We start from the raw sequence: 16,234 nt of genomic DNA, 5'->3' as shown, positions 1-16,234 counted from the left end.
GCACTGTTGTTATGGTTGGAATTCTTTGTTTTTTCATGAGGAGATGAGAGACAGAAGCTGCAGGATTTTAAGAGACTGTTAACCCTAGAATTAGCTATAGCTAAGACATCCCTTGTGAGCCAGGCAGTGGTTGAATACTACCACAGGAAGGGCACTTTGCAGGTTGTGACATCTAGCATGAAAGGGAAGCAAACGATGGAACTGGGTACAGGCTGAAAGCTGTCAGAACTGGAAGTGTGGCGATCTGATCAAAGGAAGAGTTAGAGTAGAGGGTAGACAGGATAAGGAACTGAAGATAGGCTACAGCTGTGAGGAAAAGAGAGGGTTAGTACAGAGTGCGTGGATGAGAGAGGGAAAGAGAATGAAGAAGGTGGAGCTGGACCTGGGAGACATTGGCACACAAGGGAGAAAGGAGTGACTGAGAATACAATCAACTCTTTAAAATAGGCCTTGCCTTTCTGAATTGTTTAAGAGCCTTTAAAATAGTAGTCTGAACGCTATCTGTGTGCAGCCCTTACAACTGTCCTGGTGCTTTTCTCTGATCTTGCTCACTGAATACTGTGCTCCCGAACAAAGCCTACAAACAAGATTCTCTTGCCACTCTTGACAATTTGGAGGCCTTTGTTTAGTCCCTCTCTGATTGGGGAAGTCTGTTCTGCAGATGGGCACTGCCTGCCAGAATAACCAACCATCAACCAGCCTATTCTCTCCATCCCCCTGCTCCTGGGCACCTTGCCACATAAGCAGTACATGAGCTGCAGGCTGGGTGATGGATCTGAAAGGTAGGTCTCTGACAGTCTTTCCAGAAGGCTGTGGAGCTATCTTACCAGGACAGCTGAAAGTATACTTGCCTTATGACCAAGTATCAGAATACCCAAAACATGATATTGGATATGACGCAATGGAGGACTGGGAGACATACGCTACTTTCAAGGATATCTGTAGGACACATTGTGGGCCATGCTGCCCCAAAATTTCCTACCTCTATTTTAAAATATCGTGGGAAATGCATGTTTTCAACACTCAAAAAAAATTAAAGTTTCTGCTTTTCCTATTAAAAAGGTTAAACCACCTGATTGGCTATCATCAGAATCATCATCTTCATCGTCCTCATCTTCATCTTCATCATCGTCGTCATCATCATTTGAGTCGTCAGAGTCCTTACTGCTGGGGGCATCTGAGTCTACCCCTCTGAACTGCTCCACCACCAGTTTTGCAGAATGAAGGCGGTGTTGTGGTTTTACTGCATTTATTGCATTATTGCTGACTGTTTTATCCTTTCCTGAACCAGGTAATACAGGAGAGGTAGAGGGCATAACAGGTGTCCGGTTACCAGTTGGTTTTTTCCCACATGCACTCAAGTTTACTGGCAAAGAAAAGGGGGCACTACTAGAAATGGCTACACTTTCATTGATCTTGGTCTGGGATTTCAATTTCGTAGTAAGTGCAAGAGGAGCCTCCTGGATGACGCTCTGAATAACTCCATTGGGTTGGTGATTACCTAAAAGTGCATTTGTCAGGAATGGATTAGAATGGTTGTTTTCCAAGGATGTGAGTTTTTGATGAGCTGGTGAACTAGATGTTGTTTTGGGGCTTGACAAAGCTGCAATAACCTTCTTCAGGTTCTTAGATGATTCCTGTTTCTTTAGCTGTGCTGCTGGGAATGTCTGTTTATATTGTTCCTAAAGAAATAAGAAGACAGAGGAATAAAATGTGGATTTTTTAAAAAAAAATTTTTTTTTTTTTTTTTAGTATTCAGGCAGGTGAACTCTATGAAATCTTAAACATCTGGTAAGTGATTCTGAGTAGGTCGAAAGTAGCTGCTAGCTACAACAGAAGAGATGAGTTAACTACAAGTCATGTAAGTCTCTCGTGATTTTCACTGTAAATCAAGTAGGAAAAGACAAATAGAACTCAAGATGAAGCTGATCTAAATTATGTAGGGAAGCTTCTTCACTTGCTACATCGCTCTACTCAGTGATTTTCATGAAGATATTAAGCATCTTGAAAAAAAGAGACTACTCTTTTTAAAAAGAAGAGACTATTCTTACGTACTGGCATAGGAAAAACCCTGCTTTTTACTCATTTCAGCACAGAAAATCGCATTAGTGAATGTAAAACTAGCTTTAGTAATTTGTTCATTTTAAAGTACAAGGTAAATACAACATACTAATTGCTGCAACTGTAGCAGTAAATGAAAAGAAGGCTTGTGACACAGAAAAAATTTATCAAAAAAAACATGGGGAAAAAAGGTATTACTCAGAAGTACTGTGATATGCTAGGTTTTTTAACTCTGAAATTGTAGTACTCGTAAAGTTCTTCAGGTAAAAATTGGTAGTGGCTCAGAAACGCATGCAACGCTTACACTGTCTTTAATCTCAAGACTCTTCCAAGGAAGAAGAAAATACATCATCTTTGATGGAAAAAAAAAAATTAATAGAATGGATTAAGATGGTACATTTTAAATCAATTTTAAATCTGAAGTCAAATACAATACATTCTTGAAGTTACTAACATTTAAAATGGAACATGAAATTATGAAAACCTATAAAATAAATATTCACACAGTGCATGCTTCCAGTAAAAGTTTTAAAGAAATCAAACCACTAACTGGGTGATGTATGTTAGGTGATGATCTAAATTTGACAGCAGAAGACTCTTCCGATGGCAAAGATGTGTGTTTTCATAATTATAATTTATTTAACCATTCCTGGTAAATGAGTAGCTTATTTGAATTTTACGAAGTAATTGGGAGTTGAAAGGAGAAATAGTGTTTCTTTTCTGGTCTAGGAATAAAAACTATGCGATAACAATATTTTTCACTCCTCACTGAGGACTGTAAGACGGAACTGTTAAGACAGACACATGTAAACATATTGTAGAGTCCTCGCCAATAAAAAAAGGAAGATCAAATTTATTGCTATGGCCATACTGAGTTTTAAAGAGCTATCAGTGCGTGAATATCCTTCTGTCTTTAAAGAGCTAACAAAACCCAAGATTAAATCGAACATTTTTTTAAAAACAGTTTTCAGCCACTTTGTTTAAAATCATTATTAAAATAGGTAATTTTAATTGCTTTGACAGAAAACTATCCAACTTGAAACAAAGTGAAGCCATACAAGACATGGAAAGTATTAAATCAGCATTCTGACTGAAACTAGGAGAAGCACAGGAAAAATATCCAGGCCACACAATTTACCCATGAGTACTTTTCTTATTTTGATACTCATTTTAGCTGTTCATTTTCCTTAAGAGATGCATGACAAAATATTGCTTTCTTTGTACCCATTACTCTCACCAGTACACTGATTGCTTTCAGCAGAGCTGTAAATTTCCACTGTGTGATGAGCAGGAAACTTAAGTTTGGCATTATGTGACAGTAAGTTGTGTATATGATCACATCATCTATACATTAGGGTATGCATACATGCACGTGCACCTCCAAGTAGATGACTTTTCTCTGGGATAAAGCTATGGAATAGCTCAGGGCACTTGTAATGTATAGTGAATCATATCTAAAACTAAAGGATAATATTTGCTACTCTCTAAAAAAACAAAAAGGGCAAAAAACCCACTCCACCCAAAGAAACAACCACCACAGTTCAGAGCATATACTACCCACGCAACCTAGTTAATTTACATCATTCAGAAATCCGTATCAACTCTAAAAACATGTCAAAAAAAAGATAGGAAAATAAATATACATATAATTTTAAACATTATATTTAAAAGAGCTTGATAGCACAACGTTGCATCTTGTTAAGCAGGCAACAAAGGTTACAAACAATCAAAAAAATTATTCACTCACCCGTTTTGATCTTACATCGCTGGCCAAAGAGATAGATTCTTCAGAGGTATTTTTATTCCCTGCTTTGAGTAGATCAGGGGAAGGAATTATGAGTTTTAAATAGGTTTCCTTTTTGGCTTGATGTACCAAAGACAAAGGTTTCACATTGGGAACCAATCCCGTTGACTGTATTACACTTGTGTGTTTGTTCACAGACTCCTCCTTTGCCTGAGAGCTTTGGAAAATAAACGGAAGCTGCTGTGACAAAACCTGAGGCTGCTTCTGCTGGGACTGGAATGATGAGTGAGTCTGGGAATCAGACACAAGAGGTATCTGCTGGTGTGTTCTTTTTTCTTGGGATTTTTCATGTGGTTTTTGTCCATCAGTTTTCACATCTGTTACGCCAGTATGCATTAGCACCTGTAAAACATGTATTTTTGACTGTTCATATTAGATCAGTTAAAGATCCTTAAAAAAAAAAAAAAGTACATCATCAGTCCCCATGAAACAATTATGCTATTCTTGGCAGAGGATGAACAGTAATAATTTTAAAATCAATCTTGTCGTACATTTATTGTTTAGGGTTGTTTTTTTTCCCAGATAGTTTCAGCATGTGAAGACAATGCTTAGTAGAGAAGTAATACTAAACCATGGTTGTTTTAAAATGTATTTTTGACTGTAAATCTAACAGGACACCCAATCTTGTTGTTCTATTGGCTACCAGGAGAAGTAGCCACTCTACTAGGAAAAAAGCAACTGCCAAAGCAATATCCATAGAAAGATATATTTCCAATACACTATCAGAACACAGCAGCTAATTTCTTTGTATTTCCCACTTTATAACAAAAATAACAGTCTACCAACTCTTAAACTCCTAGCCCGTAATGTACAAAACACATATGCACACACACAAAGGAAGCAAAAAACCCCAGAAAACCCTGAAGCAAAACCAAAGAGTATTCTTAGCGTTCATTAATGTGCAGTTAAATAATTGCTTCCTGGTACAGACGTGAACAGGTCAATTTTTCACAAACACAAACACCTTTCAGTGACAAGACTGTGAGCCGCAGAGTGAGGTGTCATACCTTGTTCTTATTTTTATGATGTGCTTCATTTTCAGAATCGGATTCATCATCTTCACTCTCTTCAGCACTCTGGTCCTCCTCTTCATCCTCCTCTAGATCATCAGAGTCACTACTACTTATGCCTTCACTGGAGGTGTCTGAAGAGGAGCCCGAATCACTGTCGCTGTTACTAGAGCTTTCCACTGCTTTTTTTCTGGGCTTCTACCAGGAAGATGAATGCTCTATTAATGGTTCAGCTTTAACCTGTTATATCATCTTATCATTATGCATAATCTTGAAAACAAAAACCAGTAAGACTTTGGAGTAAAGTGATCTGAAATCCTTGAATCCCTGTCTGACTATAGAGAAAGAAGTGCTTCACAAGATGATAAAAATGAAAAACTGGTCACAAGGTTCCACAAAGTATTTTTCTGACCACGTGCACTGCCAGAAGAGTTGGCATTACTACATTTCAAAGCAATATATCAAATTTAGGCCTAGAAAATTGGCCTGGAATTCAGGTCTAGCAAACCCCTACAGAATGTACAGCTTCCAAAAAAAATTTCAACTAAAAGCTTTATTGCAAACTAACATAGAAAGAACAATACATATTAGATTCATCAATATGTTTCCATGACACGTTCATTTAACTACATTACTTAAGTTCACAGTATGCGCAGTTCAGCAATGTAAGGTTTTGAGGACTGAAAAGAATATGCTAATCAAATTGCTTCTGGCATTTGCTTCTGAAAAATGGACCAAAATCTGCCAAAATACTCTGACAAGTATATTATATTTAAATTCTTGGAAAGAACAAATTTGCAGACCAGAATGGGAAAGTAACAGAAGTAACACACAAGAATGTAGAAAAAGAAGAAATGTGTAAAAACCACAGGAACTCCAAAATGTTGACACTGTAAGATCAGGTTTTAAAGTGCAACAGATAGGGAAAATTAGCTTTTTGAGGAGCTAACTAAACCGAACTTGTGTATTTTATAAACAAATCTGAAGGAGGTACTTGTGGATTCGAGTGTTATGACGGTGGCTACGTGCGAGGGACATGAAAGTATGTATTACTGCGTTGAAACGTAATTAATCATTAGAGTTCACAGAATGATGTTAGAAGGTAGAGAAATGTGAAACGAGACTACAGATGTCAGGCAGCAGCAGCAAAGTGTTATATAGCATCAAAACAGGGCATGTGGGGTCACTGGGGGAACTCTAAGGTTAAAATTAGTCAAAAGGAAGATAGGTGGACAGCAAAAGTAGGTGACTGGAGGGCAAAAAAAGTTGCAGCAGTTCTAGATAAAAATGGACAGGAGCATCAGAGGAATAGTGCTTTAAAAATATATGCATTCTTAAATCTTTCCCTGAAAGGTTACTTTTCAAATGTATTTGTTTATGGTAGGAGTAGTATAAAACAAGCGGCTAAAAAGAAAGCAATTTTATGTCAAAGCAGCTTATCTTATGAAGAAGAAATTCACTTCAATTAGTGAGAGAACATAAACTTATTCTTATAAGTGGGTGTACTGGTTTTGGATGGGATAGTTAATTTTTTCATAGAAACTCCTACGGTGCTGCACTTTGCGTCGGTGACCAAAAGAGTGCTGCTGGCACGGGGATGTGTTAGTTACTGCTGAGCAGCGCTTGCACAGCCTCAAGGCCTTTGCTGCTGCTCACCCTGCCCCGCCAGCGAGCAGGCTGGGGGGGCACAAGGACTTGGGAGGGGACACAGCCGGGACAGCTGACCCCGCTGACCAAAAGGTTATCCCATACCATATGGCATCGTGCTCAGCAATAAAAGCTGGGGGAAGAAGGCAGGACGTGACACTCGGAGCGATGGCGTTTGCCTTTCCAAGCCACCGTTACACGTGGCAGAGCCCGGCTTTCCTGGGGATGGCTGAACACCTGCCTGCCCATGGGAAGCGGGGAATGAATTCCTTGTCTTGCTTTGCCTGCGCGTGCAACTTTTGCTTTCGCTATTAAACCGCCTTTATCTCAAATCCACCAGTTTTCACACTTTTGCCCTTCGATTCTCTCCCCATCCCACTGGGGAGGAGTGAGTGAGCGAGCGGCTGCGTGGGGCTGAGCTGCTCACTGGGGTTAAACCATAACAATGGGATTCAATTTACTTTATGAAATAGCTATGAAATGTGGAAGGCGTAGGTGTATTAAGTCTCGTCTATGTGTCAATTGGCTGGCGTCTGTATCTTTTTTTTAAAACTAGGTTGTTTTTATCGATTCCTATAATGAACACAGTAATGATATACAGCACTACGTTCTGCATGCTGTCACTTGCATTGCTTCACTGTAGGGAAATCTTAAGAATTTAAGTGTGTTTATTTGGATTTATAGTTTCATTGCTCAATTCAGTAAGGTGCCAGTTGATACTTCAAATAAAGGACAACGATCTGAATGTATGCAGACACTTAAAAAATAACAGATGTAAATAACTGTGCCAGTCTATGGTAGGTCCTGTATGTTTCATTGCTGGTGTCCTTTACATCATATTTAAGTCTCTTCCTGTCTAATATTTGGCACAGATGCAGAATATTTCCTCATGAAGGTTAAGATCATAAAACAAAGGACACGACCATGATCTGAAGCAGTAAAAGTAAAAACGCCTCCTGGAATCACATGTCTAGGATTCTATTCTAGTTTTTCCCCTTCATGGTTCTCTATTTATCTCTGTATGTGGAAAAGGAAACACCCCAAACACTGCAATAATACTAAAATCAGAAATATCCAGTGTAGTCATGATGCTGATGAAATACACACTCGTAACATCAGCTTAAGAGATGCATGTAACAGTCTGGAAAAAGAGTTTGTCAGTGGGCTTACTTAGCTGATAGTGTTTATTTCCACTCATCAACACTTTAAAACTTTTGCTTTCCATCTACCTTTACAAAACATGTTAGCTGCTGTATCTTAGGAATCTATCTTTTCATACTGCAGACAAGAACATAAGAAAATTACCACACCAAGAAAGCAGTCGGGAACATTCTTGTGAAAAAGGAGGCGGCAAGTGCCAAGCAACATCCGACACTAGTCTGATTCAGAAAGAACTACCTCAAGTAAGAAAAGGGACAGCTAATTTTGACGTAAAATTTAGTGTAACTTGAAAGCAATCAAATGCTTCAAAACAAATCAGGCACTTAACTACATTGTGAAACACAACCGCTTCCTGGGGAGATTTTACTTCATAAACAAATAGAATCTTTTGACATAAGTAAAACAAATACAAACAAGTTGGATTAGTAGGATTTCACAAGAAGGGATGGCAAATTAGTAGCTTAGACAAAATGTAATGATAGGGAAAATTTAAACTTGTGCATTTAGTGGATATAAAAGATTAATCTTGATGGAGAAGCTTCTATCAAATCCAGCATAAAAGGTAAAGCAGCTGGAGGGAGGAGGGGAGAAGTCAGTAAACTGCATAGAGAAGACATAATTCCAGCTAAATCAAATAATGTAAGCCAGAAGGAGAAAAAGATAATCGTAAAGAAAAAATCTCTCTGTAAAGACATTTACAACAACAAATAATACTTGAAAATTCTAAAAGCTTGCTGACACAAAAGAAAATAGTCATGAAAGAGAAGGAAAAGTACAGTCCAAAAAGTAAGTGCTGTTTTACTTCATTTGGAATATACTAGAAAGAAAAAAGAGAGCATTAGATTTCTGAAGATATATATTAGAACAGGTAGATATTTATAGAATATAAAAAAATATATTATTTAGAAAAAGATAATAAAAGACTCTTCAAGAAATACACTCAAAGATCATTAATAAGTTATATAAAAAGAGCAAATTTCACTTCGACCAGTTCCCTCTATTGGCAACAATATAGTCATAAAAGTTGAAGCAAGAGTGGGTTCAATTAGAATAAATTTCAGATTTTATTTTGATTCACAGACTTTAGCAAATCTGCTGGGTGGTTATGCTAATTGAAAATGTCCATTGTTCAGAAAGCAGAAGTCTAGACTGAATACAAATACCAAGAAAAGCAACTCGACCTTAATGACACAATGGGATGGTCCCATAAAAATGTGGCTAACATGGCAGTTTAAAAAGATTTTAGTCATGATTTCAAAGTACTGAAGTTTATAAAGGAAATGCAACATGGTAATTGCCAAGGACAGATATTGAAAGTAAAGGATGTGACTACAGTTAATAACCCAGCATCCTGATGCTAATTCTGGAATCCAGGAAAGCAAAAGCCCCCAGCGCAAGATCTTGGGAGTGGATTCCTATCTCACCAGCTGCCCATAATGGCAGGAGACTCAAGTTCACCAGTAAAACCTTCTTTCCCTGCAGACTGGTGCTTTACCAACGTAAAAAACCTGCTGACCTTCCTCATCCTAGAAATTCACTAATGCAATCAGTAGAGGGGCAGTCAGTTTTACATTTCTTTTGTGAGGCTGAAGCAGCACATTCAGATGAATGATTATTTATAAAGTGTACCTGCTTATTCAGTTTTATCTTGGCCGCAAACAGGGCAGGCTTAAAATGAGACAAAACATGCTAAAGTTATCAACACAGCAACCAACACAGCAAAGTAAATAGGTAACGCAGTTACCAAATTTTTGTATGCAAGAAATAAGTCATGGACAGTATATCAGATCATCACGATGACATCTATCTTCAACATCGTTATGCTCAACAGATATCACAAATATAGAGTGATGAGTGAGGATTTGGCACAATTTTAAACTAATGTTTCAGACAGATTCCAGTTTATGTCTGATATGTATAGCCCTCTGAATGATCGGATACACACCCCTACAAAAGGAACTGGATGAGAACTTCTAATAACTACAGCTTTAAAGATCAGATGCTTCTATCAACGCAGAAGTTGTTTTTCATGCACTACAGGCAAAAAAAATTTATTTAATACAAGTTACTACCAGACTGCACTTTAGGATTCCCTAAGGCAGTAGGACAACAGAATTAGAATTCAACCAGGAAGACAACATTTCACAAAAGTAACTTTTTACATTTTTACCAACTGTAAAAAATAGCCTGGTGTATCAGCTTTGCTTTTCTTGAAAAATAAATAATAAATAAATAAATGTTTTTAAAATACCAACCTTAAAAGAAAATTACAACTAAGGATATGATTGAAGAAATCAGCAGATGAATACTAAAAAACCAAAGCCCTAAACAAAGGAACATTTAGAGAAATATAACTAAAATGTTTTAAAATGAAACATGCTCTTCAGAAAAAGAGGCAAGTGTTGTCACACTTTGAAATTTAAAAACATAACATCACTTATACAAAGCCCAGCACAAAATACTCCATCTGCATACTGCCCCCTATTTATTCCTCTGTCTTCACTTCCAGATGTGGCTTTCTTCTAACATACTGAAACAAAAATACTGGGAATATGTTGTTTGGTTGGGTTTTGGGTTTTTCTGGGGTTTTTTTGTTTGGGTTTTTTGGGGTTTTTTTAACATCAACACTCCTGATCCCCTCATGTTGGAGTTCTGTGCTGGTTTTTGCTGGTATAGAGTTAATTTTCTTCATAGCAGCTAGTATGAGGCTATGTTTTGGATTCGTGCTGAAAACAGCGGTGATAATGCAGGGAAGTGTTAGTTACTGCTGAGCAGCGCTTGCACAGCCTCAAGGCCTTTGCTGCTGCTCACCCTGCCCCGCCAGCGAGCAGGCTGGGGGGGCACAAGGACTTGGGAGGGGACACAGCCGGGACAGCTGACCCCACTGACCAAAAGGTTATCCCATACCATATGGCAGCGTGCTCAGCAATAAAAGCTGGGGGAAGAAGGCAGGACGTGACACTCGGAGCGATGGCGTTTGCCTTTCCAAGCCACCGTTACACGTGGCAGAGCCCGGCTTTCCTGGGGATGGCTGAACACCTGCCTGCCCATGGGAAGCGGGGAATGAATTCCTTGTCTTGCTTTGCCTGCGCGTGCAACTTTCGCTTTCGCTATTAAACCACCTTTATCTCAAATCCACCAGTTTTCACACTTTTGCCCTTCGATTCTCTCCCCATCCCAGTGGAGGGGGAGTGAGCAAGCAGCCGCACGGGGTTTGGTTGCTGGCCAGGGTTAAACCATGACAAGTTCTCATTTAGAGTATTCTGTATGTTTTGATTGGAAAGCTTGTTGAAATCATTACATTGACAAATACCAATTACCTCAAAAAGTGTCAGAGGAAAAGAAGTTAAGAATAAGGATTAGAGGAACATCTAGAATATCAGCATATCGAGTAAGGCCAAGAACAACAAACTCCACTTCAGCATTAGAAAAACTACTACAAAAACTTAGGAAGCAAAGCTGTTGACAACCTGAAATTTATCTGCATTAGAGAGACTACTTAAATGTTAAGATATAAAACTAAACAAATTTAAGAAAGGAAGTACACTAATTGACTAAGGACATTGTTTTACAGCAACTCAGTATTTACCAAACTGAAATTCGAGTTTGAAATCATTAACTGCATCAAAAGAAAAATCAATCAAGGATACAGAATTTATACTTAAAGAGTGCTTGGGTCAATATATAAGGAGGTTTACTAACTCACTGAGACTACTCATGTCTTTCATATTAAATGGCTGTCTTCATTTTTTTGCTGAATCATAGCCATTAATAATACTTCTTTCTTCTGATAAATAGGAAATTACTGCCAGAAAAGCATTTTTCTTTTAATGTCTAAAAATTTCATTTTGCTTCTGAAATTTTTTATCTTTTAAGTTTCACAAAAACATAATTAAACTGATAATTTATAATAGGTTATAATATACAACTATAATACAAAGACTTATACTGTAATATAGTAATATCAAATATTAGCGTTTAAAATATTTTCATCTAAATTAAATAAATATATGTTACTGCATATAGCTATAGCTAGCGGAATTAGTGCTGATGGTAGATTTTGGTTCATAGCATGTCAAAAACCAAACAAATAATAATAAAAAACACCCCAAAACAACCAACCACACCACCACAAAAAACCCAACACAAAAAACCCCTACAGAGACAAGGGTACAGATTTTGCTCTAATAAATAATAGTAAGAAAAACCCCAAACATTTTTGTACTAGGAGAGAACACTTAAAAATGCTGCTGTGTGCACAATCAGAACACTTACCATGTCAATTTTTTGTCTGAATCTTAAGGTTTTTTTCTGTATATTTACCTTATCTTTGATTTTGTCAGCTCTGGTGTCCAAAAGCTGAACTTTGCTTTGCTCCTGGTTGTATTTGCGCCCTCCTGCTCCTGAGGTTATAGCTTTCAGTTGTCCTGCAGATGTTGCAATGCTAGTGGAAAGTACAGATGTGCTGATACCAGATACTGCGGTGGTACTGTTCCCATTCAGTGATCCATTTACACCTTAAGATGACAGATTTACAAAGTGACACTTAAAAAAATCTGAAGTAGCAGATACTTTCTTTGAGATGTTCCAGTGACACTAACCTAGCTTGCATAAACATGAACAAGATAAAAGACTACTCAAAGGTTACTCCCAACATATACTAAAAATTTGCCATCCAAGAGTCACTTTGAGTTTCTCATGGAGTTATTTTAATTAAAACATGTAGAGCACCCCATGATTTAAAAGGACAAACACATTTAACGCTGTAAGGAGAAGAAAGAAGAAAAAAAATAGTATCTGAAATTGTCCATTTTTAAGCCTAAATTATCCTTGAGTTTAGTCAGGTGCAGAAAAACAAGATTTTGAAGAAAGATGACACAAAAATATACATTCCAGTAAATATCTCACAGAATAACTTGTTTACAATTTTGAAGTATCAATCGGCTCCAAAGAAAACCACATGAGGCCCAAGATATTTTATGGGTTTTGCAATGTGTAAAATGAAGCGGGGTGGGGGAGGGAAGTTGTGGGAATGCTATTTGAAATAACATCCACAGTCAAGCTTTGTTTACTTATCTGTCAAGACGACTATTTTTTTTCTAAGAAAATACTCCTAACCATACAAACTTGCTACTCTGTCATCCCAGGACTGTTATCAGATTGCTTCTGAAACATGTTATCAGGTCCTAAAACCTACCAACACTATTAAAAAAAAAAGCTTTGTTTGTACATCAGAATCACAGAACAGAATACCCTGAGTTGGAAGGGATCCACAAGGATCATCAAGTGAAACTCCTGACTCCAGACAGGACAACTTAAAAGTTAAACCACAGATCTAAGAGTATTGTCCAAACGCTTACTGAACACAGACAGGTTTGGGTCCGTGACCACTTCCCTGGCAAGCTTGCTCACCCTCTCAGTGAACAATATTTTCCTAATATCCACTGTGAACTTCCTCTGATGCAGCTTTAAGCTATTCCCTCACGTCTTGTCACCGGACACCAGGGAGAAGAGATCAGCGCCTATCTCTGCTCCCCCTCATGAGGAAGCCATAGACAGCAACGAGGTCACCCCTCAGCCTCCTCTGCTCTAAGCTGAGCAAACCTAGTATAAAACATCAAATAAATGTATCTTACATCTTCAACAGGTGTCCAAGACCACTACATAAACACACCGGTTTGAGATGCAAGAAAATGTTCTGATGTCATTGGACTGTTTTCATTGAGATCCTGTAGCTGTGGCTGTCCCTCCCCCCGTGCCCCCCCACCCCCACTGAGAACTACCTGATACCTGCTGCTTATATGCCGAGGAACGGCATTCAATGCAGAAGTACAAGCCCCCCTAAATCAAACCACAAACTTTAACAGAGAACTCTTCCCTCCTACTCAGTCCCAGACAAACTAAGGAAAAAGAAGGGGAAAAATATTAGTAGAAAGAGTATTTCGTTACTGAAAGCCCGTATTTGTATGTCTCATGCTTAGCTAACAGAATGAATTTCTACAGAACTGTTTAGGAATGGGAAGAATGATGAGAGGTAAAGCTCAAATTCCACATCTTTCTGCGTGTGCAGAAGCTCGATACAATTATTCCATCTACAAGTTTAGCCATTACCTTTCTCTGTACTGCTCCGACTATTTTTTCCTGTAGGTCTTGAGTGGAATGAGGCAGAATCATGATTCTGTGCAGGAGGTGCAAACAGCGGTGGAATTCCCAGGAGTGGTGGGAAAAAAGCTGCCCCGGGACGAGAGTGTGTGTCTGCTGTTCGCCACCATTCTGCAACACAAAGTAAATAAAAACAAACTTCAGTTGTTTTAATAATACATTTAAATATTTCTGTAAGAATGTTGCTGTGCATAATCTAGAGCAGATTTACTAAATCTGGGAGTTCAGAAGAAAACACAACACTTAGGAACTTCTTAAATGACATGAATTTCCTGCAGCAAATCTTGTCTTAAGCCTTTAAAGCCATTCTGGTAAAGATTTCAATGCAGTTTTATTTAAACACATTCTGAAAATAAATACTTAATAGAAAGCTATGTGACAGTGATCACCCCAAAATGAAACTGCTAGCCTTATAAACAGGATTAACATTCACAGGTCACTCTTGAATATTCATTACTACCTCAGCTGTCTTCCTACATCAGAACTATAAAAAAGCACAACAGCTTTAAGTCACCTCTGCAATCCTAGTCTTGGAATACTCCAAGGCCTCCACCACAAAAACACATCTGAAGCAGTTCCCCATGAAATGGCCTATGTAGTATAGGAATTTTAGCTACTCTATAGTAACTCCATACCCACTCTAAGAGTGTTCTACCCTGGAGTTTGACACTGGATTAGAGAAAAGCAGTCTCTTCATTTTTTTCTGTAACATCCCTATTAAAATGGTTGTTTCACAACCAGAAACAGGGCTACTCTGTGCTGCTTGTTACATAAATTCAAGTGGCTGAGCAAGGAATAGAGATTTCTTATTTTAAAAACAACCACTCTTTTTGGCTTTGTTGCTGTTTTACACGTTCATCTTAAATGGTTATTGATTTTTGTTTTCCAGGAAAATGAACTTCAAATGAGTTGATACGATCCCTGCAACTTCCAATTTTTGAAGTTCTTTACTATAGCAGCAACTGTTTAGAATATTTATGCAAACCTTATGTAATCCTTTTCTGTAGATTCTTGAAACTCTGCAAGACCAAACTGACTGTATTTTTTTAATAAGGCACTGCTAAGCCTAAACGGCCATGTTAGAGGCAAATATCCACTGCACTGCTCTTCTCCTAGGCTTCTGCGCTTAAACAGGAGCCCAGAAACAGTGTGCAGATTTGCATAGAGGAATTCCTGAAAAGTGTCAGGGTCTTCTTTTGTACTAGCTGTTGCGGTAGCTACGACATTTTGTAACGGATTAGTCAACAACTGGAAAAAACCTGCAAAGTGTAATTAAAGAACCACCTTTCAAATCCCTCTGAAGGGAAAGAAACTTCCCAGGGAAAGAAGGAAAGTTACGTATGTGACAGAGAAAATGTTTGTGTTTAAAAAAACTGCAGTAGTATTTTGTCAGGAAAGAAAAATCTCTTCCAAACTTCTCTTAAAACTAACTCTCCGCACCTACCATCAGTCAAAACTTAAATGCTGTCATGTTAAAAGAAGCAGAAGAATCAGAAACGTGACGCAAATGCCATTGCGATGAGGGCTAGAAACATAGGTTTGGTCTACATAAAACGTAAATCTAACAAGAAAGCACACAAAATAATTCAAGTTGTGTGGAAGTTGTCTCCTTGGCCAGGTTCTACACTGGCCGTACGACTCTGTGAAGGTGTTTAAAAGGCAGCAATGGTCAGTGTTCTGGTACAGTTGACTCATACGAAAAAGATTTTAGAACACAGTGCTTTTTTTGCTTTTTTAATGCTTAAAATACCACATCTGTGAGTACACTTTCCAGTCTTACAGTGAAAACTTTGTTACGTAACACTAAACACTAGAAATACACTGGACAGCATAATCTACACAAGTAAGGGGATGGACTAGGCGGTAAGCAAGTCTTTTCTGACTTCTGTGATTGACTGCTTTTACTTTCCTTGAAAATTGTTTCTTTAGGGCTTAAACGCAATTGTGGTTTATTGTGATTTTTTTTTTTTTTTTTTTAAACCCTGAAACATAGATTAAGTTGTGGCATACATTCAGGACAGAAACAGTTTTGCATAATATCTCCGTGAACAGCTGAGAAAGAGCAAAACCTGTGCTTTGGCCCACTAGCACGCTCCATTTCTTAAAATAAAAATATCAAGTTTTGTATATTATGAGGACGAGAGCTGTGCCGTTAAGCATAGAACTTCTGTTATTTTGCACACATACATTACCAGTGTGATTGAAAGAATTCAACCATATAGTTGAGCAGAATTTAATCTAATACATTAAGACAGCTATTTCATTTTGCTATAAAACACATTAAGAAGGTAAGGAAAGTAAGAAATAGCTATGCAAGTATAAGGATGTTACATACAGTAATTAAGACTCTTAATGAATACATAAATGAAGTTTGAACAAGGCTAATAAA

At 37.9% G+C, this 16,234-nt stretch overlaps 1 protein-coding gene across 20 annotated transcripts in view; it reads right to left on the bottom strand.

The window, feature by feature from the left end:
* Positions 1 to 16,234, bottom strand: part of BAZ2B (bromodomain adjacent to zinc finger domain 2B) — a 158,142-nt gene that overhangs the window by 51,893 nt on the left and 90,015 nt on the right. For 19 of the 20 annotated variants that reach the window (XM_054829077.1, XM_054829078.1, XM_054829076.1 and 16 more), the window contains 5 exons: positions 13,795 to 13,956; positions 12,007 to 12,200; positions 4,873 to 5,073; positions 3,809 to 4,207; positions 1,073 to 1,682 (listed from right to left, as the gene is read on the bottom strand). In XM_054829077.1, the coding sequence (XP_054685052.1) occupies positions 1,073 to 1,682; positions 3,809 to 4,207; positions 4,873 to 5,073; positions 12,007 to 12,200; positions 13,795 to 13,956 (1,566 nt within the window). The remainder of the gene's footprint in view (positions 1 to 1,072; positions 1,683 to 3,808; positions 4,208 to 4,872; positions 5,074 to 12,006; positions 12,201 to 13,794; positions 13,957 to 16,234) is intronic. The other variant, XM_054829096.1, reaches the window with a different exon arrangement.

This window comes from Grus americana, chromosome 6 (assembly GCF_028858705.1).
Source record: "Grus americana isolate bGruAme1 chromosome 6, bGruAme1.mat, whole genome shotgun sequence".
NCBI classification, from domain to species: domain Eukaryota; kingdom Metazoa; phylum Chordata; class Aves; order Gruiformes; family Gruidae; genus Grus; species Grus americana.
The sequence above is the reverse complement of the archived record's forward strand: the minus strand, read 5'-3'. Positions and strand labels throughout refer to the sequence as shown.